Source organism: Myxine glutinosa, chromosome 6, assembly GCF_964187855.1.
Source record: "Myxine glutinosa chromosome 6, kmMyxGlut1.1, whole genome shotgun sequence".
Lineage (NCBI taxonomy): Eukaryota > Metazoa > Chordata > Myxini > Myxiniformes > Myxinidae > Myxine > Myxine glutinosa.
In genome coordinates this window covers 123,869,819-123,897,721 of record NC_136266.1, presented here as the reverse complement: position 1 = coordinate 123,897,721, position 27,903 = coordinate 123,869,819, and the positions used below count along the sequence as shown (strand labels likewise).

Below are 27,903 nucleotides of genomic sequence, written 5' to 3'. Positions count from 1 at the left end.
GTATAAGTGTGTGTGTTCAAATTTAGTTGTCTTTGTACCGCCACGAGGGAATGGTTTTGTTTAATTAAGTAGTAGATAAGGGAAGACATCCTGTTCCTCTATTACAAGTCTGTGATCCGGGGACTCCTTTTCGCTCACACCTACCTGGAGTGAGGTTTTGGGGGTTGGGGGTAGGTGTCGGGTGGAAGGGGAGATTAATCCCAGCCAACTACACGGATGTCCTATGCTGCCAACGCACTCAAAGAAACTGACTCCCAACTGCACAAACCAAATGCACCAAACACGTGGCCTCATGGCATGCCCCTTTAGTTACATCTGCTTGCTTGCATGGCCCTGCGTTGGATAGTTTAGACTCATAGGAGAGTATATATCAACACTGGACCAGTGCACTCTATTCTCACTGAAACATTGGACATGGAAAACGGTTCTGCATTGCAAGTGGTCAGAATGTTGACTGCTGATCACGAGATAGCTTAACTTGATATTTTCAGGAAGCAACTGTACCTTTTCCTTGGTCATTTTGTCTTGAAGATCAATGTATGTTGTGCTGCACTCATGGAGTTGTCATTAATTATATGGTTCAAGTTTTATTTCAGAATATTTATTGCTGTGAAAGATAAACTAATTTGCTAACCCATCATCAACAACCCTCTTACACTGTATTTGGAGGTGTTTTAAGTTTTATTCATACCATTCACCTTGCATTTAATAAAATCCAAAAGCATGAATCTTCAGATATTCAATTAAAAATACCGTGCTAAAGTACACAGCACGAGTTGAATTGAAGCGACAATGCACCTGTTAAAATAGGTTTTAAAATCACAGTAAAGAAAATGCGATAAAATACTACCAAACATTCATTCCATACGAACAACCCATAGATACGAACAACTTTACATTTCCATTAAATACATTTCCCTGAAATACCTTTAAGCAATGACTTTTGACATACAAGAGGTAATAAGGCTTATTGCAAATTCCTGAGTTGCAAATATTCATGAATAAAATCACTCAATCCCTGATTATTTAATGATGCCGATCTACATCAGTGATGTGTGCATAGTAACCAAGAACCATATCACCTGTAGGTTGCTTCGGGACTTTGGCATGCCAAACCGTCGTGTTTCTTTACAAACACAATTGGAATTCCGAACTGGACATTTCACTTTGCCTCCATACAATTCCACAATAAATTTTTTATTCATATTCTTTGCTTGAGTTTTTACATTCAGTAGAACAACAAACCCTGGATTTGTGTTTATTCTTATCTTTGCTACAATTACCTCGATTTTTGTTCTCGTGATGGATACTTGTCCTGCAGGGAAAGTTTGATCATGTTAGCCATGTTAAAGCACTTCTTGGAACCCAATCGGAAAATCTGGTGTTTTGGAAACATAACCAGTTGGCAGTCCCTGTGATTAGTTCACAAGTTGGTCTATCGGGCCGAAATAGAGTAGAGGAAAGCCTCTGGGCTTGTAGCAGCAATATGTAGATATTTCATGCACCAAATATTGAGCTTGTGAAGTCGAATACACTTTGATATGTGTTTGAAATTAAAGTTGTGTGTCTTATGATTGTTTGTGGTCTAATTGCAAAATGGAGCGGTAACTCAAATTTGGTGTTCACGCATAGATACATACATGCAGCGGACAATTCTTACACCATGAGCATATCATCATTCTTGGGATTGTGTGAACAGGTGTTTTCCCAGGCAAATTCTTACTGTAAGCTCCTGAGTATGATGATGTTTGAGGTATCCATTTCATTCCTACTCTCATTTTGAATGTACTAACCAAAATTAATTTTGGGCCCGAATTCATGTCAGTGTTTGGACACATGGTTCATTGTCACTTTGAAATTTAATAAGATAGGTATAATAGTAAAGCATAATTATAAGAGTTTTGGTGATGATAGATGTTCATTGTAACTCATTCTTGAATATTCACCAAAGCATACATGTCAATCTGTTCTTAAATGCCAAATTTTTTAGGGCTTGAGTTTTGAAACCAATATTGTTGAGAACTTGTCGGAAGGAATTGTACCTCCTTTGCATTGAGGGATTTTTTAGTTGACTTTCATGTCCTATTTTCACATAGTCGCAGGAAGCAACTTGCAGTTCACCAAGCCCATCGATGAAGAATTCTGCAGCAGCCACGCAAAACAAAATGCATGCAATTAGTGCACAATATAACAATTGTGGAGGGACTTTTACACATCTTAGAAATAATTTCAAATATTTCTGCATTTGTTTGTGATTGTATCATGGCCGAATCATTAGCACCTCGAGGCCCCCAGGTTGTGGGTGTAGATACTTCAGAATCTGCGCTTAGCACCTAGAGGCCTTATGCTACTGAATGTTGGCCTTGAAGGCCATTTTGAGACCACCATCGACCACTATAAAGTGTATATTGGGACGTGCGGTCAAGCAGTGCTTCCACCGGCTCACAGGCAAAATGTTACAACTATAAGGCCAATAACTCTAAAGCTTTCAAACATCCAACTCCTCCCGAAAGCAGTGTTGGGTAACCTTTCCCCCGCCCCTAGTATTCAATGAATTATGGATGAAGCTGCTCTCGTTCAATGCAAGAAGAGATCATTTGAATGACAGGGGTACAAAATGTAGGTTCCAGCAATTTCAATAACTCAGAGCCCAACTCAGTTGGTTACCAAACCAGGCATGCTGCGAGAGAAATTCTAACAAAGAAAAATAAATAAGTTTATTTTAAAAGCTCATTTTGACCAAAAAATTCTAAAAGTAAACAAGTCAAGAACCCAATGACCATTCTGACAGAACTACAGAGATTCCTTGGTTGAGATGGGAGAACCTCCCCGAAGGACAACAGTCTCTGCAGCAATTCACAAATCTCAGGTTTATGAGAGAGTTGTCAGACGGAAATCACTCCTGAGAAAAAGGCACATGACAGCATGCCTGGAGTTTACAAAAAGGCAAGTGAGAGAATCTGAATGAATGCATAAGACAAAAGATGCGGTGGTCTGAAGGGACGAAAATTGAACTCTTTGGCCTGAATGCAAAGCGCTTTGTGTGGCGGACACCGAGCACGGCTCACCAGCCATCTAATACCACCCCTACCGCGAAGCGAAATGGCAACGATTTACGTTCCAACAGGACAATGACTCCAATCATATCGCCAAAGCAACACTGGAATGGCTTCAGAACAAGAATGTGAAAGTGTGGCCCAGGCAGTGTGTGGCCCAGGTAAAGCTCAGACTTGAATTCCATTGACAATCCGTGGAAAGACGTGAAAGACGTCTGTGAACAGCAAAGACGTGATTGCTGTTCACAGACGATCTCAATCCAACTTGACCGAGCTTAAGCAAATCTGCAAGAAAGAATGGGAGAAACTCCCCAAATCCAGATGTGCGAATTTCTAAAAAAATATATCAGTTTGAACATTATGCGGTATTATGTGTACATCAGTGACCAAAAAATTCTGAATTTCATCCATTTTAAATTCAGGCTGTAACACAACATAATGTGAAAAAAGTGAAGGGATGTGAATACTTTCTGAAGGCACTACCTAGCCGGACCTCGCCTCTGAACCGCTGCCCTCCTGACAGCACCAGTACCATCCTGATGAGATTGGGACACTCTGGTCATCAACCAGCAGCACTGCCCAGGCTGACTGCTGGACCTACTAATTAAGCCTGTTATCATAATCAGACACTAACCTAGACTGTTATCATCATCATATGAGTGTGCACACACCCGCACCGCTCTTTCTACACTACCTCCACTCCTCCCCCTGCCTGCTCCTCTCCTTCCACATCCAACTCCTCTCCACCACCCTCGAGGCACTCATCCCTGTGGGGTTTCAGTTTCAGGTGTGGGGTTTCAGTCCACCACACTCACTCCCTCTTCTCTTTCTCCCCTCCCCCAACCCCACCCCACTCCCTCCATATTTTCTTCCTCCTCCCAACCCTCACACTCCCCTTCCTTTTTTCCACGCTCTCGTTAATACATTAAAATCGTGCCTATTCAGCTTACAACAAGTAAATGCTTTTCACAAGAATCACTCAGTTCAAAAGCTAATCAGTTGAACCCTCAGCACACTCGTGCAAATATGCTCCTCGACTCTCACGATCGGTCCTCCCGCTAGTTGGTTGGGTGCCCCGCGGTGAAAAAAGGGATCAGCTCGGATACGTGCCGACAATATTATACAACATGTGGAGAAACAAGGGATTCGGACAATATAATACAACATGTGGAGAAACAAGGGATTGGGACAATATAATACAACATGTGGAGAAACAAGGGATTGTCTCTGGTACATGCCAAAGGCATGAGGACCATGTAGAGAAACTCCGACTTCGTTCCTCAAGCAAATTTACCAACACCTTCCTCTTCTCCCGGATCCGCAACTCCCATGGTGTATACATTATCACCCTTAAACCAGGTAGACAGTTGATAGCATTGTACCTGTGTGTGCGATTCGGCTGAGCTGTGGATCAAAGCCGACAGCACGGACACGGTCTGTCTTGGCCATGAAGAAGTTGACTACAACATCGGTGATAACGCAGCCAGGGAATCCTTGAAGATCATGGTAGTAACCTTGCAGTCGTTTCACACAGAAGCCATCTTCTATTTCTGGTGATACTTTCAATTTGCGTCGGAAAGTATTGCCTGTAACTGATCCGCCAACCTGCAGGTACCACAGATCAATACAAGTTAGTCCAAACATGACAGCGGAATATTTCATCAATGTGTTTATCCAGATGCCACAGTGTATTGGCATAGGTCTTGGCTACAAGTTATTTTCAAGTTATATGCAACAGATGCCAAAACATCCTGTTGTAGGAGTCCCACAGCAGCATCAATTGAGGTCCATAACGGGGTAGTTGTTCATGGTAGCACGCTTTGAGCTGTTACAGTGCAGCTATAGAACCCATGACCTAAGGAGGAACAAGATCACAAGGCCTTATATAATAATCAAAAGATGTAATGTTCGTCTGAGTCGGTCTGAAGCTCTGCCAGACCATATGTGGCATCAGAAAAACGTTATTTCGTGTATTTTATCATTAATGGATGTTAAGGAATACATTTGTACCATCAAATAATATTTATAATCAACGTAAGCACCCAAAACCCAAAATGGTGAAAATACCTTTTCAGGTGTGGGGTGCAGGAGCTCTGCTCGTCATTTATTTTTTCAACTTTATTCGGCTCATTGTTCGCTCAGCTGGAATGTCGTTCCGGGAAGCTTATCTGATGGTGCGTTGTCAGTCCGAAAACACTTGCAACTTCTCTGAAACTGCTGATGGGATTGTGACCATTCTTGGCTAAAATGATATTTCCGATGTTGAAACTCAAGTTTGTTCACTGCATTTAATAAATCTGGTATCAAACGGGGTCTACCGGTGGTCAACATGGGCCCAGGTTTTAACCTCTAAAATACGCATTTGCTTTCTTCTCAAACTGCACATGCAATTCTGATGAAACGTGACCACAACCTTCATCATCCATGACATACGCAAGTTTGTTGACGGCAATATAACAATTGTGGTTTAAGGACATCTGCGGGGGATGGGTGAGGGGTTGGGTTCCTCCCTCCCACCAAAATATATTTTTTATGGGGTTAAAGTCTTATGATTATGTTAATATGATTATATATTCTGCCCTGTCTCATAGTCCATTGAAATTGGTTTAAATACTGTGATACCTTTTTTAATCAATTAAGTCAGTGTGGTATACTGCTTTGTTCTACCAGGTGATCGTTTTTGATCGAAAGCTGAGTCGATCACCCAGGGGCATTGCTCCTATTTTTTTTTAAATATGGTGCCACTAGTGTGTCATACTTAGCTGGTGTTCTGAGTTTGAATGTTTTGTATGGTGCAATTTTGTGTTGCTCTGTGCTGAGAATTTCCATGTTTAGGCGATGTGCAGATTTAAATGTGGGATGATTCTCAACAGATATTTCATTTTCAATATCCTTTGGTTGAATAAGCAAAATGTCAAAATATAATCAGATGTATTTGCAGCTGTAAGCGTGTCATCCTGAAGTCATCATTGCAAAGATTAAGAATACCAGTTCCTGAAAAACCTTCAGTGAGATTTTATGGGCAGATGGCATTCCTGTTAATCTCGAGTTTAGGCCACATGTCATATAGGTGAAGGACGTCACAGTAGCGAATACCAAACACAAACTTCTTCAGCAAGTCAATAACCTCAGGGCTTCTTGTTAATTCATGAAGCATCAGCGAAAGCTTAGTCTTGCAAAAACTTAGTCCAGAGAAAGTTTAGTCCAGCAAAAGCTTCGTCTCGAGAATGCTTAGTCGAGACTCCAGAGAATACTTTGTCCAGAAAAAGCTTAGTCGATTGAAAGCTTAGTCTAGCAAAAGCTTAGTCGAGAGAAAGCTTAGTCGAGAGAAAGCTTAGTCAAGAGAAAGCCTAGTCGAGAGAAAGCTTAGTCGAGAGAAAGCATAGTCGAGAGAAAGCCTAGTCTCGAGAAACCTTATTCTGGAGAAAGCTTAGTCGAGAGAAAGCTTATTCTAGAGAAAGCTTAGTCAAGTGAAAGCTTAGTCGAGATAAAGCTTATTCTAGAGAAAGCTTATTCTAGAGAAAGCTTAGTCGAAAGAAAGCTTAGTCAAGAGAAAGCTTAGTCTCAATAAAGCTTAGTCGAGAGAAAGCTTAGTCGAGAGAAAGCATGGCCGAGAGAAAGCCTAGTCTCGAGAAAGCTTATTGTGGAGAAAGCTTATTCTGGAAAAAAAAGTTTAGTCTGGAGAAAGCTTAGTCTAGAGAAAGCTTAGTCCAGCAAAAGCTTATTCTAGAGAAAGTTTAGTCTGACAAAAGCTTAGTCTAGCGAACGCTTTGTCGAGAAAAAGCTTAGTCTAGACAAAGCTTGGTCTAGTGAGCTTAGTCGAAAGAAAGCTTAGTCGAGAGAAAGCTTAGTCGAGAGAAAGCTTAGTCGAGAGAAAGCTTAGTCGAGAGAAAGCTTATTCTAGAGAAAGCTAAGTCGAGAGAAAGCTTAGTCAAGAGAAAGCTTAGTGGAGAGAAAGCTTAGTCAATGGAAAGCTTAGTCGAGAGAAAGCTTAGTCGAGAGAACGCTTATTCTAGAGAAAGCTTTGTCGAAAGAAAGCTTAGTCTTGAGAAAGCTTAGTCGAGAGAAAGCTTTGTCGAGAGAAAGCATGGTCGAGAGAAAGCCGAGTCTCGAGAAAGCTTATTCTGGAGAAAGCTTAGTCTCGAGAAAGCTTAGTCCAGCAAAAGCTTATTCTAGAGAAAGCTTAGTCTGGCAAAAGCTTAGTCAAGAGAAAGCTTAGTCTAGGCAAAGCTTGGTCTAGTGAGCTTAGTCGAAAGAAAGCTTAGTCGAGAGAAAGCTTAGTCGAGAGAAAGCTTATTCGAGATAAAGCTTAGTCGAGAGAAAGCTTAGTCGAGAGAAAGCTTAGTGGAGAGAAAGCTTAGTCAATTGAATGCTTAGTCGAGAGAAAGCTTCGTCAATGGAAAGCTTAGTCTAGAGAAAGCGTAGTCTAGACTCTAGAGAAAGCTTAGTCAAGAGAAAGGTTAGTCCAGCAAAAACTTAATCTAGAGAAAGCTTAGTCTAGAGAAAGCTTAGTCCAGAGAAAGCTTCGTCAAGCAAAAGCTGAGTCTAGAGAAAGCTTAGCCTAGAGAAAGCTTAGTCAAGAGAAAGCTTAGTTGAGAGAAAGCTTAGTCAAGAGAAAGCTTCGTCTCGAGAAAGCTTAGTCGAGAGAAAGCATTGTCGAGAGAAAGCCTCGTCTCGAGAAAGCTTATTCTGGAGAAAGCTTAGTCCAGCAAAAGCTTAGTATAGAGAAAGCTTAGTCGAGAGAAAGCTCAGTCTAGAGGAAGCTTAGTCTAGAGAAAGCTTAGTCCAGCAAAGGCTTCATCGAGAGAAAGCTTAGTCTAGAGAAAGCTTCATCGAGCAAAAGCTTAGTCTTGAGAAAGCTTAGTCTAGAGAAAGCTTAGTTTAGAGAAAGCTTAGTCTGGAGAAAGCTTAGTCTCGAGAAAGCTTAGTCGAGAGAAAACTTAGTCTCGAGAATGCTTAGTCCAGCAAAAGCTTAGTCTTAGTTTGGGTTTGAACGATCACTTCTGAATGGTGAACTTTATCACCCTTCTTCTGAACTTTATTACACTTCTTCTGAAATTTATTACTATTCTTCTTCTGAACGTATCACGTTCTTGAACGATCACGACAATAGGCTGTACAAAGGCATGTGTCCAGGAAATAGGAAAAGTTTGGCTTTTTAAACAAATGAGCAAGCACGGGAGCAGGTTCTGAAGCAAACTCCTTCAAGACACGAGGAGAAATGCCATCTTATCCGTATGTGTTTCCTAAGTCCAGAGAAAGAAGTATTTTTTGACTGCATGAAAAGAGATTGGTAGGGAAGGGCATAGGATTGGTAAAGGGTGCATCAGAGGGAGATGGAATGTTCGAGTCATCCAGTGCGGAATTAGAGGAAAAAAGAGAACCGAAAAGAGTTGCTTTATCAGACGGAGAAACATTAACAGTATCATTGAAATGGAACAGCGAAGGAAAGGTAGAGCAATAGAAGTTGTTGGAGATACTTTTAGCAAAGGACCAGAAAGATATATTAGTGGAAGAGGATGAGAGGTTGTCACATTTCTTTTGGATAAAGGAATGCTTTGCCTCACAAATAACATATCTGCAATGACTTCTGGTAGATGTGGAAGCTGAATGGGAGTCGGAGGAAGACGACTTTTCCCATGTCCGATATGCCACATCTCTTGTACGAATGGCTGCAGAGCAGGAATTATTGAACCAATAGTTTGTAGGAGAGATAGACTTGAAAGGGAAGGGGATATAAGCCTCCATTCCTGCAACAATAACTTCAGCTATACGTTCAGTGGAGATAGAGGCATCGCCAGAGGAGAGGCAGTAGTCTTTCCAGGGCAAATCAGAAAATAAGTTTTGTAAACCAGTTCAATTAACGCTAATGAACTGCCAATACTGGCCTTTAGTCAGAGCAGTTGGAGAGGAGTGGTGGTAAGTAAAATGATGGTCACAAGATTGTGATCAGAAGAACCAATTGGAGGTGAAATTGTGTAGCTGTAACGCAAAGGATTGGAGGTGAAGAACAAATCCAAAGTATTGGCAGAGTGGTCACGACGATCTGGGATATGGGTAGGTTGAGTGATAATTTGTTCCAAATCACTGAGAATCGAAAATGTAAGAGCTTCAACTCCCCAAACATCCGTGCGGGAAGATTTCAAACACTCCCTGTCGTGTGTACATTGAAGTCTCCTAAATAGAGTAATTCTGCTTGAGGGTGTTCGGTTGCTCATGGCAAAGTCAAAAAAGTCAAAGAAAGCTATAAAGTTGTAGAATTGGGGGAGCAGTAAGTGAAACAGAGAAAATAAGAAAAAGAGCAATCAGAGATTGCAAACCCTCGCCTGGATGTATTTTCAGTGGTTTTTAAGGCTTTTGTGTTGAAACAAATATGGCGGCCAAACCACGTAACCAATGACGTCATCATTATTTTTTTTCTAGACTAATTTATTCCTAGATTATGCTCAATAAATTTCATCTTAATCGGATGAAGTTTTGTACTTATCGAATTATGACGTCATAATGGAGGCACCTACGACATCATCATTAACATATTTTATTCCCCATGGAGAGTTCTTTACAATGAGCCATGTCTCAATTTTTCCTCTGCAGCACTTTCGGAGATATAGAGGTGCAAAGTTTTGCGGTTTTTCCAAGATGGCGGCCGAACCACGTGACCGATGACGTCATCATTCTTTTTTTTCTCCATCAGTTTATGCCTACATGATGCGAAAGAAATTTCATCTTGATAGGATGAAGTTTTGTACTTGTCGAATTATAACATCATAATGGAGGAACCTATGACATCATCATTAACATATTTTATTCCCCATGGAGAGTTCTTTACAATGAGCCATGTCTCAATTTTTTCTATTCAGCGCTTTCCAAGATATAGAGGTGCAAATTTTTTCGATTTTTCCAAGATGGCGGCAGAACCACGTGACCTACGACGTCATAATTATCATTTAAAAAATTCTACAGGTGGAGTTGCACCTATGGTGAAAATTTCCTGTCAATTGGACCAACGTTTGCAGAGAAAATCATATTTATTCTGTGCAGACAAACAGACAGACAGACAGACAAACAGACAAACAGACAAACAAGAAGACGTCATGCAGAGCACGATACTTGCAAAATCCACCCCACCCCCAAGAAAAAAAAATTGCCATTGACAGCAAATTGTCCATGTCATCAAGATTAAAATTGACAATCATGATCAAAGCTCGGGTCAACAGGAAGAAAAGTGATGATTTTTCAGATGAAAAATGATGATTTTGTAAGGTTGACCTTGAGTTGACCTTTGACCTTTTGACCTCAAAAATGTTTAGTTTCCCTATTTAGTGACTCAATGTGCAAATGCTGTTCAATTTTCAAGTCAATCGGATGAAAATTGAGGATTTTAAAAACTTGGCCTATGTTGACCTTTTGGCCTATGTTGACCTCAAAAATAGTTGGTGATTGAAATCAGTGACCATATTTGTAAATCCTCTTAGAATTTCAAGTCAATCAAATGAAAATTGGTGATTTTAGAAATTCGGCCTATGTTGACCTTTTGTCCGATGTTCACCTAAAATATAATGTGTGATTGAATTCAGTGACCAGATATGCAAGTCATCTTCAAATTTCAAGTCAATCGGATGAAAATTGAGCATTTTAGAAATTTGGCCTATGTTGACCTTTTGGCCTATGTTGACCTCAAACATACTTGGTGGTTGAATTCAGAGACCAGATGTGCAAGTCCTCTTCAAATTTCAAGTCAATCGGATGAAAATTGAGGATTTTAGAATTTGGCAAAGTTGGTGACATTTGGCCTATGTTGACCTTTTGACCTTTTGACCCCAAAAACAATAGGCTTCTCAATTGGGACGACCCATACAACCTGATGAAGTTTCGTGACGATCGGTTTCGAATTGTGACCTGTAGGCCGGTGACAAACAAACAGACAAACAGACAGACAGACAGACAGACAGAACCACAAACGTAACCGACCAATATACTTGAAAAATCTTCGATTTTGCAAGTAACAAACGGCAAATGCAATACCCTCTTCTCTGGTGAGGGTAACTAGAATGGCACTCGGTGGGGCGCATACCTCCTCCAGGCTGAACAGTTTATGTTTTGTATCCCACTGATATGTGGGCCCTGGATTCGGACCTGAACCAAAATCTAATCACCTTGTTCTTGTCACCTAATCAACTCGTCCAGAAAGTTTATTCATAACTCGTCCACAACTTTTATAAATATCATCTATATATATAAAGTAGAGTTGGCCTCTGTGTCTGTATCCTGATCTATCTACGATCTCTAAGATCTCGAGAACCCGTGGACGGATTTGCGAGCGGAAAGTACTGTTCGACTCGGGATGGTCCCAGGAATGTCACGGAGACATAAACATTTAAAAAATTTCGGGTTTTAAAATTAGCGTATTATTAGCACTAGCAGAAGAGAGAGGGATTCGAAGGGAGGGAGCGCAGCGCTTCTAGCGCTTCTGACTACAGCACACCTTAAAATTAAAAAAACTTCGGGTTTTAAAATTAGTGTGTTACGCGTAATTAGCGCTAGCAGAAGAGGGAGGGAATCTAAGGGAGGGAGCGCAGTGCTCCCTCCAGCGCTTCTGTTAGCGTAATTAGCGTATTTCGGAACGTTAATTTTTCAACTTCATTATTCGGAATCAGTACGTCCCAGAGAACCTTCGTAACGTTAATTTTTCAACTTCATCCGATTGACATGGGACCAACGGCATGTGACAAAGAGTGAAACATACAGGCTACATTTATTTGACGACAATGAGTTCCGACTTCCGACCTCGGTGGGATGACAGGCTGAGTCAACCCCCCTGGTGTGAAGGGGGAGAGGAGGGGGAGGGGGAAGAGAAGGGGAGGGGAACGAGGGGGAAGGGGATGGGAGGGGGGGAGGGGGAGGGGGAAGGGGGAGGGGGAGGGGGAAGGGGGAGGGGAGGGGGGGGGAGGGGAAAGGGGGGGGGAGGGGGGAGGGGAGGGGCCCTTCTTCCCCTGGGCACCCCCGCACCCTTCCCTCCCCCCTTCCCCTCCCCCCTCCCCCCCCTTCCCCCTCCCCCCCATTCCCCTCCCCTCCTCTTCCCCCTCCCCCTCCTCCTCCCCGCTTCCCCCTCCCCCCTCCCCCCCGTTCCCCTCCCCTCCTCTTCCCCCTCCCCTCCTCCTCCCACTCCCGTGCAAAGCCGGGTACCTCTGCTAGTGTTATATAATCCCTTTTGGCCCTATCTCTCATGGTGAAGAATTATTTAAAATTAAATAATACTCGTATACGAATCCATATTCAGATCTTTACCAAAATTGAATTAATTCTTCCTTGTTGCAACACCCAACCATTCCACCAAGTTTCGTCCAAATCAGTCCACACCTTTTTGTGATGTACTGTGATATATCGTTTTTGGCCCTATCTCCAAATGGTGAAGAATCACTTCAAAAATTCTACTAGCCAAATCAAAATCAGGATCTTCACCAAAATCTTTAAATATTTCGTCCTGGTCACATATGCTACCTCCCTGCCAAATTTCGTCCGAATCCGTCCACAACTTTTTGAGATATCTTGTTCACAGACAGACAAACAAACAAATGAAAAATCAATCATAAAACGACACTTGACAAAACAGAACAAAGTAGAATGGCACTCAGTAGAGCATCATTTTGAACTCAAAAATAATTAGTGGTTTTATTCAGTGACCTGATATGCAAATCGTCTTGAAAGTTTAAGTTAATCAGATGAAAATGAACAATTTAATAAATTTGGCCTATGTTGACCTTTTGGCTAGGTTTACCTCAAAAATAGAGGGTGGTTGGCATCAGTTAGCCGATATGACAATCATATTCAAATTTCAAGTTAATCAGATAAAATGGAGGATTTTAGAAATTCGGCCTATGTTGACCTTTTGGCCGATGCTGGCCTAAAATATAATTGGTGGTTGAATTCGGTGACCATATATGGAAATCCTCTTTAAATTTCAAGGCAATCGGATGAAAATTGAGGATTTTAGAAATTTGACAAAGTTGGTGACCTTTGGCCCATGTTGACAGTGAAGAAAGTTTCGTGAAGATTGGTTGAAAATTGCGACCTGTAGGCTACTGACATACAGACAGACAGACAAACAGACAGACAGAATGACGCACTAGACCAACCAATACACTTGAAAATTCTTCGATTTTCACAAGTAACAAACAGACAGACAGGAGTGAAAACATAACCTCATAGAAACAACGTGGAATGGACTCAACACCTACACCGCCCAGATACACGGTTGATGGGGGATTGTGGAGGGGCGGGGAAGGGAGTGATATGTGGGGATGATGGTTGATTGGGGATCGTGGTGGAGTGCTAGAGGGGGTATGTAGGGTGGTGGGGAGGAGTGGAAGGAGTGGTTGTGGGGAAGTGTGGGTGTTTAAGATAACTGCCTTATTCGTCAGGCCTGTGCTGTGGCGTACTCTCTCGAGATCTCACTCAATCCCACTCGAGTCACAAGAGCAAATATATTATTTCACAAAACACGGAACCAAACACATGCATGGAACAGGAGAAGCATTATATTATATCTCCTCTTTTTCAAAATGAAAATCAATTTAAAGATCAAGTTTCTCCGGATGTCCGTGTGGGATGGTGGTAGCTATTGTGGGGGTGATGGTTGATGGAGGATTGTGGAGGGATGGTGGAAGGGAGGGGGGTAAGAGTTGACGGGTGGCAGTTGATGGGAGATTGTGGGGAGATGGTGGAGAGGAGGGGGGGGGGAGGAGTTGTCGGGTGGTCGTGGGTATTGCTAGCTAGGGTGGCAGTTCATGGGGGATTGTGGGAGTGGGGCAGTAGAGGGGAGGGGAAGGAGTTGAAGGGTGGTTGTGGGTATTATTACCTAGGATGGCAGTTGATGGGGGATTGTGGTGGAGATGGTGGAGGGGAATGGGGGAGGAGTTGTGGGGTGGTCATGGGTATTGCTAGCTAGGGTGGCAGTTCATGGGGGATTGTGGGAGTGGGGTGGTAGAGGGGAGGGGAAGGAGTTGAAGGGTGGTTGTGGGTATTATTACCTAGGATGGCAGTTGATGGGGGATTGTTGGGGTGAGAGGGTGGTGGAGGAGGGGGGAGCTGTAGGGTGGCAGTGAGTTGTTAGCTAGGGTGGCAGTTGATGGGGGATTGTTGGGGTGGGAGGGTGGTGGAGAAGGGGGGAGTTGTAGGGTGGCCATTAGTATTGTTAGCTAGGATGCTATACCCACCTTCGGTGGTGGAGGTAAACAGTGATGGTGGAGCGACAAATCCTAAGGCAGATGACGACAAAGTTTGGAGATTCAAGGTCCACAGGGTGGACAGTAGGTGTGTTGATGTTGGAGTAGATACAGTACATACTCCTGTGAAGTGGAATCATGAGTGGAGGTTGTAGTTTGAAATGTAAAAGGAGTTAACAAGACCATCATGTGACAATTGGCTCTCTGAGAAAAGCAACATATTAGGAGAGGTACTTGCTCGATGATGTTCCACTGAGGAAAGATTCGAAGAAAGACCACAAATGTTGGTGAAATGAATTTGAAAAAGAGTCACGTTGATTCAACAGGCAAGGGTTTTGTGAGGGACTGACACTGCTATTGCCTGAACACATCATCCCTCCCCTTCCCTCCTACCCCCCCCCCACACCCCCACCACGTTGGCAACAGAGACAAGCAGGTCACCCGAGGTTCTTCATACCCAATAATGCCTGGAACTGGGGGCTAATAACTTTTCGCATTTTTTCATATTCAATTGGACGTTCTGAAGAAATAAGCGGAAAGAGAAGTAAAAGAGAGAATATAAAAGTGAGGAGTGAAAAATGAGTAAGAAAAGGGCAAGAGATGATTCCAGTGAGTGTAAGATGATTCCAGGCACCAAATTAATGCTCCTAAGTCAGAACGGTAGTACTACCCTGAGCGATTGCTGTCTACAACCTACTACATAAAAAAACCGTCCAACCATATGGATGTTTTTTTAGGAGACACCATCTCCTTACCGGATGGCCGTTGGCTCCCGAAGGGATATCAATCGCCCTTTAACAGGTATTGTTTTTAGTCCTACAGGGTTTCAGAGTCACTCTCCCCACTGGCAAGCTGGTGAGGGTAGTCAGTTTAGTCGCCGACTACCCGACCATGTGGCAAGTAGCACTGGGTTACATGTTACCAGTGGCATTCAAGAGACTGACCTGACATAAAGTGTTGTTGAAGAACTTGCCACATTCTCTTCAAGAGCCATGTCCACATTGGCTGGAGTCTCTCTGCCTTTTCTCAGCTATTTTTCTTTCTTTCCTTCTTAAAGTTTGTTGAAGCTTCCGTTTACTTGCGAATTTGGACTTGTATACCTTGTGAAAGAGCGTGCCATCTTCCCAACTAATGCTGTCAAAAACATCACATTATCTATGAAATCCCCTCCAATCCAGTAGTTTTTTTTTTCATGTCATTCCCCCGATCTCATGGGGACTTGCTCCTATCACTTTTGCACCCTCTATTGTAATGGATACAGACATTGTCTGGCTCATTGTCCTCACGTTTTCTCTTCCTATCCTTCTGCACTGGCAGAGGCTTTACTAGTATGGACCAGTAGCTCTGGTATGGCCGGCGAGGTTTCGTTTATTCGCAGCTCTCCATGCTCTCCATCGAAATCGAAGTTAAGTAATTGTTCCCATTTGTATTTTCGTAATAACTGTATTTATTTTATGGTGTGTGTACGTATATTGTGTCCCGAGGAAGATTTTCGGTGCAAATCTTTCATACCTGTATAGAAAATCGTGTTAATTTGTGTCGTGTCTTTTGAGGCCTTGTACAGTGTACTACCTTGAGGCTTTGTTTTTCTCAGCGGTCCATCGTTTGTGCTCCAATAACTTTCGTTCTCTGCTTTTCCCAGTCTTTTCACCCCATAGCCTACTTCCTCGTTTAAAATCTCAACTAAAAAAAAACAAACAAAAAAAACAAACATTTCCTTCTCTGTTCTTAATCTTTGTTCTCATTCGTTTATTCATTCGTTCGTTCTTCGACCACATGTTTCTCCCCCATTTCCCCAGATAGTTTTCACTGTTAGTAACCTCACAATGTTTACACTTTCCCCTCAAGTTCTGTATTCTGTTGTATATTATAACACCTTTTTCTTCTTCTTCTTTAAAAGGCTGCCTTCGACTTGCTCACCAAATCTATTCATCCCAAAAAAAAATTCCATCTCTTACAGTGCCTTTTTTCTACATTCCCTAAACTCTCCTGCACTCCATCCTCCATTCAGCATCCTCAAACGTATTTTTAACTCGAAGGTCACAAGAAACTCATTTTGCAATAAATGTTCATTTCCCATTAATCGTACACTTTCTAAAATCCAATCTCACCCCTCCCCTCCAAATCTTCCCCATAACCCCTCCCCTCCAAATCTTCCCCATCACCCCTCCCCTCCAAATCTTCCCCATCACCCATCACTTTCAAATCTTCCCCCTTTCCCCTCCCCTCCTAATCCTCCCCATCACCCATCCCTTTCAAATCTCCCCCCTTGCCCCCTCCCTCCTAAACTACCCCCTCACCCCTCCCCTCCAAGACTCACCCTCGCCCCTCCCCTCCTAGACTCCTCCCTCACCCCTCCCCTCCAAATCTCCCCCATATCCCATCCCTTTCAAATCCATCCTCTTGTCCCTTCCCTCCTAAACTTCCCCCTCGCCCCTCCCCTTCAAATCTCCCCACCCTCATTTCTTCTCAATTTCCCCCCTCTCACTCCCCCTCCTCAAAGCGTCTTCCCCGCTTCTTCCCCCTTCCAACTCTCACCTCCATCTCCCCCAACCTTCTGCCTCGCTCTTCCCCCTCCTCAAATAACAACTCATTGTGCCTCACACAATCACCATCAAGACACACCTTCAACAGCTCTCCCTACCTCTTCCACCTCTTCCACATATTACCCTACCCCTCCTCCCCCCTGTTCTGTATCCGATGCTCCCCCTTCCTCTTCATGAACGGTATGGACCTCAAACATCCGGGGCCTTCGTTCAAACTTAACTGATCTCTCCATACAGGTTGCTTCTGTCAAACCAGACGTGATCTGCTTAACAGAAACTTTCCTCCTTCATGATGTCTCTGATTCCTTAGTATCTCTCCCGGGTTACTCCCTCCTCCGGTATGATAGTCCTGAGCCTCGTCCTGGAGGTGGGGTTGCTATCTTTATCAAAAACTCTCTTCCTCACTCGCCCTGCACTGCACTCTCTCCACGTCACCCCCAGGAATACCTATGGCTACGGCTTCCCCTTCGCTCCCACCTCTTGTTCATATGTGTGTTGTACCGTCCACCAAACAGTGATGACTCCATCTACATCTCGCTGTCTGATAATATGGACCAACTTCTATCTACTCATCCCAACTCTCTCTTCCTCATATGTGGTGATTTCAATTGTCACCATGCCAGTTGGCTGGGTGTGGGTACCTCTCTCACCAGCCATGCCTCCTCAGCAAAGGACTTCTGCGACTCACTGGGTCTGACACAATTTGTCAATTTCCCGACCCGGATCTCAGTCAATGGAGCATCTTCTCTTCTGGACTTGGTTATGACTAACTTCCCTGAAAATGTCTGCTGCTCTTCTTCTGCTCCAATCGGATCATCTGATCATGTGCTTGTTAAAGTGGACATCTCTCTGACCATTCTCAGGGAGCCTGCTCAGCATCGACGAGTCTGGCATTTCACTCAGGCCAACTGGCACGGTCTTCAAGCAGCCATCAATCATCTGGACTGGTCTCCCATCTCTACCACCTCTGACGTCAACTCATCCTGGGAATTCTTCCAAAGTAAATTGCTCTCTCTCATGCACAGATTTATCCCATCTCATCTTCAGCTGTCATACCCTTCCTCCCGTCCATGGTACACGGAATCTTGTGGTGAGGCTGTTGCCAAGAACAACTTGCCTTCGTCTCCTGGAAAGCAAATCCAACGGAAGGAAATCTCATTTCCTTTCACAAAGCCCGAAACAAGTGTGTGTCCACCCTCAGGAGAGCCAGGAAACAATATCTCTCCGTTCTCAAGACCGAACTCTCTTATCTGTCTCCCTCTTCCAAATCCTGGTGGCGTCTGGTCAATTCTGTTTCTGGTGTTTGTTCCCCCTCCATCCCCTCCCTTACCTCAAACGGCTACACAGCTGACTCAGCACGTGAAAAAGCTGAATGCCTCAACTCTGTGTTTGCCTCTAAATCTTGTGTCCCAAACGCATCCCTCTCTGTATCCACCATACCCAGTCGTACCCAGCTGCTCCTGGACTCCGTGTCCTTTCCTCCTGACAAGGTGGAAAAGTTTCTGTCAACCCTCGACTCTCATTCTGCAACTGGACCTGACGGCATCAGCCCACGGGTCCTAAAATCCTGTTCTTCCGCTCTTTCACTCCCTCTCTCTGTTCTCTTCACCCTCTCTTTTGCTCAAGGTCAACTGCCATCTGCTTGGAAATCAGCCAACATCACCGATTTGCACAAAAAAGGTGCAAAAGCAGATCCTAGCAACTACAGACCAATTAGCCTTCTCCCAATTATCAGCAAAGTCATGGAATCCATCATTGCTTCGGATATGAAATCTTTCCTCTTCTCCAATGGCTTGATCTCTGATCATCAATTTGGTTTCAGACCAGGTCACTCTACTCTGGACATGCTGCTTCTGCTGTCTCAACAATGGATGGAGGTCCTCAATGCCAAACAGGAAATTAGAGCTGTCTCCCTCGACATATCACGTGCCTTCGATACGGTCTGGCACCCCGCTCTGCTCACCAAACTCTCCTCCTTTGGTATCCATGGAAATCTCCACGCATGGCTGGCGGACTTCCTCTCTAGTCGTCGTCAACGTGTGGCCCTGAATGGGTTTCTCTCATCTCTTCCTGTTCAGGCTGGAGTTCCCCCAAGGCAGTGTTCTGGGCCCTGTGCTTTTTCTGGTCTTCATCAATGATATCTCTGACTCTCTTGAAAATCCTCTCTATCTCTTTGCTGATGACTCCACTCTCTGCCGCTCCAATCCTCTTCCCTCAGATCGGCAGTCTGCAGCCTCCTCACTCTCTGAAGACTTGGACAAAATCACAGACTGGGCAAACAAGTGGAACATGTCTTTCAATCCTGACAAATCTCACTCTTACGATGTCTCTCCGAAAAGACCGACTGGACAACCCTCCCATCTACTTTCTGAATAATCCTCTCCAAGAAGTTCTGTCACTCATGCTTTTGGGTCTCACTATCTGCCATGATCTTTCCTGGGAAAACCACATTTCCAAGCTGGCCTCCAAAGCCAGTCGCCGACTTGGCATCCTCCGTCGTGCGAAGTCCTTCCTTGGCACACCTGAGCTCCTCACCACATACAAGGCTTTCATCCGCAGCTCAATGGAGTACTGCTCTCCCCTCTGGGCTGGTGCTCCTGCCTCACACCTAGCTCGTCTTCACGCTGTTGAAACCAAAGCGTTCAGAATCATTGGAATCTCCCGCGATGACGCTATCTCCGAGGGCCTTTCACTTAATCACCGCAGGCAGGTTGGTGGTCTTTCCGTCTTCTACTGACTCCTCTCCGGCCTTGCTCCCCCAGCTCTCTCTGGGCTCTGTCCCCCAAATATTCCTGCAGGTCGCACAAGATCTGCCTGCAACCCTCTTATGGTTAAATTGCCAAAATCAAGTCTCTCTGCTCACCTTCACTCCTTCATGCCTCTTTTCTCCCACCTCTGGAACAAACTCCCTCACTCTCTTCAATCCCACTCCTCCCTCCAGGTCTTTAAAACGGCTGTTCACCACCATCTCTTATCTTCCCCAATCCAAAACCTTGATCTTTTCTACCCCTGCTAATTTCACCCCAAATCCACTTTTTTGAGGTGACTTTTGACCTCTTTCCTGGAAGTCCTTGGTGTCCTTGCGTTTTATACCAATCCTGCCTCCCCCCAGGCCCTCTCCCTCCAAAAACATCTCCCGATGTCCCTGCTCTCAAATGTTGTGTTTGTGTGCTTCCTCCCCTTCTCTCCCCATCTTGTCGACCGCTCCCCTTTTTATATACTTTGTTTGCTTGTTTGTTTGATTTGTTTGTTTGATAAATGTTAGCTCTTTCACGAGCCTCGACTCTGTATACAAAAAAAAAAAAAAAAAAAAATGGACATTGTTAACACATCACATACTTCCATCAATAATTCCCATATTAAGCATAATAGAGGTCTTCTAAAAATGTATTCTTCAAATGAAATGTGGAAATATCAAAAAGTCTGCACAATCATTCCCCAGGGAATGAAAAATGATGGCAAAATTACAATATTATATTACTAGCAAAGGTAACCATCAATGACGTTGGTTCGTAGGTGTCTGACCTGAAAGGAGCAATTTCTTTTGGAGTGTGTATTGATAGAAATGGGAATTCAGTGTAAATATTCAGTGAGCATATATCACAATGGGTGTAGCTGGTAATCTCGACAACCTCATTCCATTATATTAGCGAAGATTTCCAATCCATGCTTGTGTACATCTGAAGTACTGCTCGTGAGTGAAGGTGATATTATGAAAGCTCAGCTGGGAAACGGGTTTAGGCATGTTTTGGGCCTTCAACCTGATGGAAGATCATCAAAGTTTTTTCCATACCAACCGACCACCTCCAGGCACCGATCCCTCTCCAAATTGTTTATTCACCTCCTGACCCTCCCTCTCTCTCTATACTCCCCATGGCTTTGCTTTCCGCAATTTCCCACCGCATTTAATTTTGGTTTCCCACTTAATGATCGATAGCTCAGTAGTTTCAGTTTCACTTTTCAACATCAGTTTCGCTTTTCAACATCAGTTGCATTTAGATTTGTCAATGTAACTTGTGATGCATCGCGAATAGTTCACAGAAAAGATCATCAAAAGCAATTTTGAGAAGAGTTTTTTTCGAATTTTCTAAGAGGTATAAAGTGTTTTTAAGGTCATAAAGGGGACTAAAGTGTTTAAATAATCAAGGCTCTTAAAAGCGCCAAGTGGGGTCTAAAGGTGTAAAGGGTATAAAAGGGGTCGAATGGCTTTAAAGGGTTTAAAGGGGTCCAAGGGGTGTAAAGGATCAAAAGAGGTATAAAGGTGTTCGAAGGGGTGTAAATGGTCTGAGGGGTCTTAATGGGTTTAGGGGGTGTAAAGGTTTAAAGGTGTATAAAGGGTATAAAGGGCCAAAGGGGTCTAAGGGTGTAAAAGGTCTAAAGAGGTTGAAGGGTGTACAGGATTGATCACCTCCGAAGGGAATATACATATATATATACAGACTTGGCATTTAATATGGAATATTCTTTTTGTGGGGGTGAACTTACTTTTCAAGATGACTTAGAACCAAAAGTTCATTGGAATTATGTTGAAATTATTCTAGATTTTGTTAATGTGACCTTTAAATATAACAAAAACCACATTTGACATTTCAAAGCAAATAATTTGATCCTTGAAAGTACTGTAAACTGATATTGAACTCAATTCACGGACAGTACTGTGTTAAACTTCTGTACGTTTTCCAGAAATATCTTTTTATTTTGCACATTAGCCAAAAAATTTTTTAACAAAAACAAAAGCTAAATTACGACTGGGATTACGGACAGTAAAATTACAGTTCAGTACTTCGTGTAACCCCCACGAGCATTCAGGAGAGCACGTACACGTCGAGGCATGCTTTTCACGAGATTTGCCAAGGTTTGGACAGGAATCGCTTGCCATGCAGTGACAATAGCCTGCTGCAATTCACGCACAGAGGTCGGCTGCTGGTCCAAGTTGTCGATTTGACGCGTTAATTCTGCCCACAAGTTCTCGATCGGATTCATATCCGGGGACATGGCAGGCCACTCCATATGCTCTACACCACAGTCAGCAAGAAAGTGTTGGATCATGCGAGCACGATGAGGCCGTGCATTGTCATCTTGGAAGACAAAGTTTCCTAGAAAGGCTGCACGAGCAAATGGAAGCAATGTTTCTTCCAGAATGACCCTGTACCTGAACTGGTTCAGGTTTCCATTCAGAACAACCACGTCAGTTTTGCCCCGTGCATGAAAAGCAGCCGAAACGGTCACGCCACCACCTCCAGCTTTGGACTCTAGGCACTATACAATCTTCGTTGTGGGCTTCATGCACTTGTCTGCGCACTCGGATGCGGCCATCTTGACGATAGACCAGAAGTCTAGACTCGTCACTGAAGGTCACGTGATTCCAGTGTCCTGGCTGCCATTGACGGTGCTCTCTGGCCCACTGCAATCGGCGCTGGCTGTGTTGTCTGGTCAGGTGTGGCTTTCTCAGGGGACGCCTGGCACGATAGCCTGCTTGAACCAGTCGTTGGTTGACCAGCCTTCTGGATACAGGCACATTTGTCAGTTGCTGCCACTCAGCCCTAAACCGATTAGCTGACTTGGTACGGCCATTGCAGACTAACCGGTGCAGCTGGCGATCATCTCTCCTTGTGGTTCTGCGTGGACGTCCTGGCCTCGGTATTGGAGTAGGGACACCCCTCTGAGCATTTCGTTTCAGGATCTTTGACACCTGACCTTGAGTGATGCCATACTGCCGAGCAATAGCACGCTGTTTCATGCCAGAATTTCGTAAAGCCACCACTCCATGACAAACAGCATTGTCAAGTTGACGGGCCATCTCCAGAGGAAGCCGCAATAACTTTTGGAGACGTGCAGCAGTTGTTTTCCACTAATACAGAACGCAACAACCCTTATATACCCGATTGTGAAGCCAATCGTCAAATGTACCTGTCCTTACATTTTGTCACGCTACCTGTGATATAATCCTGTTATTGAATTCTTGCTGCGAAAGACAATCAGTGACATGGTTCTTTCAACAAAGACATCAACAAAGGGTAAAATAAACTCACCAGATTGATATACTGAGTTCAGAAAGTAAACCCAAGTCAAGAAAAAAAATATATTCCATATCAAATGCCAAGTCTGTACATATATATTCTTCCACGCCTGACCAGACAACACCGCCAGCGCCGATTGCAGTGGGCCAGAGAGCAGTCAATGGCAGCCAGGACACTGGAATCACGTGATCTTCAGTGACGAGTCTAGATTTCTGGTCTATCATCAAGCTGGCCACGTCCGAGTGCGCAGACAAGTGCATGAAGCCTACAACAAGGATTGTTTCGTGCCAAGAGTCCAAGCTGGAGGTGGTGGGGTGACCGTTTGGGCTGCTTTTCATGCAGGGGGCAAAACTGACCTGGTTGTTCTGAATGGAAACCTGAACCAGTTCAAGTACAGGGCCATTCTGTAAGAAACATTGCTTCCATTTGCTTGTGCAGCCTTTCGAGGAAACTTTGTCTTCCAAGATGACAATGCATGGCCTCATCGTGCTCGCATGATCCAACACTTTCTTGCTGACCGTGGTGTAGAGCATATGCAGTGGCCTGCCATGTCCCCGGATATGAATCCGATAGAGAACTTGTGGGCAGAATTAACGCTTCAGATCGACCACTTGGTCCAGCAGCCGACCTCTGTGCGTGAATTGCAGCAGGCTGTTGTCACTGCATGGCTAGCGATTCCTGTCCAAACCTTGGCAAATCTCGTGAACAGCATGCCTCAACGTGTACGTGCTCTCCTGAATGCTCATGGGGGTTACACGAAGTACTGAACTGTAATTTTACTGTCCGTAATCCCAGTCGTAATTTAACTTTTGTTTTTGTTTAAAAAATTTTTGGCTAATGTGCAAAATAAAGAGATACTTCTGGAAAACGTACAGAAGTTTAACACAGTACTGTCCATGAATTGAGTTCGATATCAGTTTACATCACGTTCAAGGATCAATTTATTTGTTTCAAAATGTCAAATGTGGTTTTTCTTTCTTTTAAAGGTCACATTAACAAAATCTAGAATAATTTCAACATAATTCCAATGAACTTTTGGTTCTAAGACATCTTGAAAAGTAAGTTCACCCCCACAAAAAAAATATTCCATATTAAATGCCATGTCTGTATATATATATATATATATATATATATATATATATATATATATATATATATATATATATATATATATATATATATATATATATATATATATAATGTATATATATATATATATATATATATATATATATACATACATACATATATATATATATATATATATATATATATATATATATATATATATATATATATATATATATAGATATATACGTATATACAGTCACATATATACAGTCACGTGAAAAAGTAAGTACACCCCATGTAAAGTTTTGACTTTTTCAACATATTTCAACATACAGTTATTTGATCTTCATTTCAACAATATTGATAGATAAATGTGATATAATATAACAAATATCATGAAACATTTACAATTTGTAGTCCATTGTATAATTTAAACAAACATAAATGCAAATCTCGCATGTGGAAAAAGTAAGTACACCCCTGGCTCTAATAGGTGGTATTGCCCCCTTTGGCAGAAACAACCTCAAGTAGGCGTTTCTTATAACTGTCTACCAGTCTCTGACATCGACTGGGAGAAATTTTTGCCCACTCCCCCATGCAGAATCCTTTCAGCTGTGCGATGTTTGATGGGTTTATTGCATGCACAGCTCGTATCAAATCCCCCCACAACATCTCGATGGGATTTAGATCCGGGCTTTGACTTGGCCATTCCAGAACCCTCCATTTCTTTCTTTTCAGCCATTCCTTGTAGTCAGGGCCCTTAGGCATATTTTGGTTCAAATTCTTCCAAAAGCATCAAATTTGGCGCAGATGTTGCCCATGCCATACTCTTTCGATTTTTGACGGGCGCCAAGGGCGGTATGATCCGGGGACCATACCGGTCCATCCCGCCATGTCACCTGACCTATGACATCATAATTAGGATATGCATCCAATCACATGGCATACTATAAGTGGTCAAAGATCAAAATGAATCGATCGAAAAATGAAGGCAGGGATCCATTTTTAAGGTTTTCATAAAATCCAATATGGCCGCCAGGTCACATGACCTATGACGTCATATTTATGACATGTATACAATCATGTATACATGAACCCGGATCATGATCGCACAAAAATTAAACACAAGGATATGGCATACAGTTCATAAAACATCAAAATTCCATACCTTTGTAATTAGACTGATGAACTGCATATGCCTGAAAATGAGGAAATAGACATGTAAATATTTCCTCTAATTGTCAAAAATAAGGTCAGAGTTCGATTACCCAACCCAGAAACATAAAATGGTGAACCTCGTGTAATTCTTGACAAAAAACTCAAAAACCGACATGTTTGACTCAAAAATGACCTTTAAGATGACCTTGAGGGTTGACCTTGACCTAAAATCATCAAAATAACATCATAATTGGATTCCTCGACCTGGAAACCCCCTGAAAAGTGGTATCATACATGATTCCAACCGTTTTGGTTATTTGACTGATTTTCCTCTAATCCGGGTGGCAGCCATTTACTATTTCGCCAATATGGGGCCCCCGGGGGGGGGGGTGCCCGTCTTGGCGCCCGTCAAAAATCGAAAGAGTATGGCATGGGCAACACCTGGGCCAAATTTGGTGCTTTTGGAAGAATTTGAACCAAACGGCCCCAAAATATCCCAAAGGGCCCTGACTATTGGTGGATTTACTGGTATGTTTCGGGTCATTGTCATGTTGCAAGGTCCACCTTCGGTTGAGCTTCAACTTTCCAACAGATGAGACATTATTCTCAAGCACCTATTAGGGTTCTCAAGCATTATCTATATAATAATAGCATAAGGACTCGACTTTGTTATCCCTTTTACGCCGCACCCAGTGACCCGATGCACGGCACTAATGGATTTACGATCTACGAACCGCGCTCTTTGTTTATCACGTACAGCCATACTCGAAAAAAATCTGAATTAGCTGACGTTGGGGCCCAAAAGCATCCGATTAACTGCCGATATGACGCCATCTTACGACGCCATCGTACAGGCGTCTGCTGGGCGAAGGCGAAGCAAGCCATCTGCTGATTGGACAGGCGAAGGCGACAGCAAGCCGTCCACTGAGTGGACAATCCCAGAGTGGTGCTATGCCGATTCCTATTATGAATCCATTCATTTTTCAAAAGTATATCGTAGCATTGTCATTTAAGTAGATTGCAATAAATACGTTGTTCATATATGCACTCTTCATTCTCATCTTTCTTCCTCACTCTTACTCGGACAAGCAAATCCCCTATGCCATCCATAATGGTACACTCTATCCATAGACCACATCCTCCCTTCCGTGGATGTTCCACGGGTTTCGGCTAGTTCTCATTATTCTTAGAGACTTCTTTCATCATCTTGCGGTCTGCTCTCGGGCTGAACTTGCTGGGGCGGCCTGGCCTGAACAAGTTGGCAGTTGTTTGGAATCTTCTCCACTTGTCGATGATCTTCCGGACAGTCGAATGATTGATTTCAAATTGTTGGAGATATTTTTAAATCCCTTCCCAGACTCATAGGCATCTACAACCTTCTTTCTGAAGGCCTCAGAGAGCTCTTTTGATCTAGGCATAGTGATGCCGCACACTTCAACAACAAAGAGCAAACCAAACTAAATGTCTGAGGTTTAAATAAGACAGGTTCCTCCAAGATCCTCTCGAACGATGTTCTCATCTTTTGCACCTGAGCTGGTGCACCTGATTCTAATTTTAGGTATTTGAGTTGGTGATAAATGTAGGGGTGTACTTACTTTTTCCACATGCGAAATTTGCATTTATGTTTGTTTAAATTATACAATGGACTACAAAATGTAAATGTTTCATGATACTTGTTATATTATATCACATTTATCTATCAATATTAATATATTCTTGATATATTATATTAATATATATTAATATATATTATATTAATATATTAATATAATATATTGTTAGGGTTTTGAGAACCCTGCACTTGTAAATAGTTGTAAATATACCCTTTGTAAATAATTATTTTTGTAAATACCTCCATTTCTTGTAAAGGTCAAAGGTCGTCCCCTAGTTAGTCCACATTGCAACACGTAGCGAATCATCGGCCCTCTTCGTAGTTATTTCATTATTGTGTGTTCCAGGTAAGGCTGTGTTTCCAATAGTTGACTCTACGTTGCATCAATCAAATAAGATAGGCCCCCTTCGACTTCCCCAATCATCTCTTTAAAGTGCAAGTTAGGGCGGAGTTCGCTGCCGTTGCATTGGGCTGTTTTGTTGGCATCACACCGCCAAAACTCCATTACGCATGAGGCCAAGAACGGAGAAGAAGGGGGGAGGAGCCGCCAGATCACGGGCGTGGCACCAACTCATCATCAAAGGTGGAGTCAGAGAGCCCTTACCAACCAACCAGCGCCGAGGTGAGCCAACCGGTAGGCGTGCCCTCGTAGCCCGTGGTTTGATTTCCGGGAGGGCAATAAAAGAAGGAGTGAGGGACTGCTTACGCAAATGAGTGAGGGAGCACGAACTGAGAAGTTGAGTTGGAGTAAGAGAGTGGAGGGAGAGAGGAGCGAACATCGAACATTCATTCTTGGCGCGAACATCCTGCGGCGTGTGAGAGTCGGCACGCTCGTGGGCGATACCAACCGCGCTGCCTGCCCTGTTTTTTCGCCACTGAACCGGAGCGTGGACGTTCAAGCAGGACCTTGACGTCGTGCCGCGATCCCCGGACCTCCCTGCCCGCCCGCTCTATGGACCGTCTGCCCCTCTCATCCCTCCAGCCATTCCTGCCTGCAATCCCCATTCGTGTACGTGTGTTTGTGCTGTCTGTATTGTCCTGGGTATAAGTAAGACTGTTTAAGGATTTGCGCTGTGTCTTCTTCTTCTTCATATTACGTTCGTTCCTGCTCTTCCTTTGGTTTGTGGTAAATAATTAATAAACCCCTGTTCCTCCTTATTCCTTTGGTTTCATTCTCGTCCGATCATCTTTGTCTTTTCCCAATTGAGTACCTGT

General features: G+C 43.3%; 1 protein-coding gene across 1 annotated transcript in view; it reads right to left on the bottom strand.

The window, feature by feature from the left end:
* Positions 1–569: 569 nt before the first annotated feature.
* LOC137430254 (beta-1,4 N-acetylgalactosaminyltransferase 1-like) overlaps positions 570–27,903 on the bottom strand; it is a 124,639-nt gene continuing 97,305 nt past the window's right edge. The window contains exons 9-10 of the mRNA XM_078780459.1: positions 4,439–4,661; positions 570–2,142 (exon numbers count right to left, since the gene is read on the bottom strand). Of these exons, the coding sequence (XP_078636585.1) occupies positions 1,943–2,142; positions 4,439–4,661 (423 nt within the window). The 3' untranslated portion in view covers positions 570–1,942. The remainder of the gene's footprint in view (positions 2,143–4,438; positions 4,662–27,903) is intronic.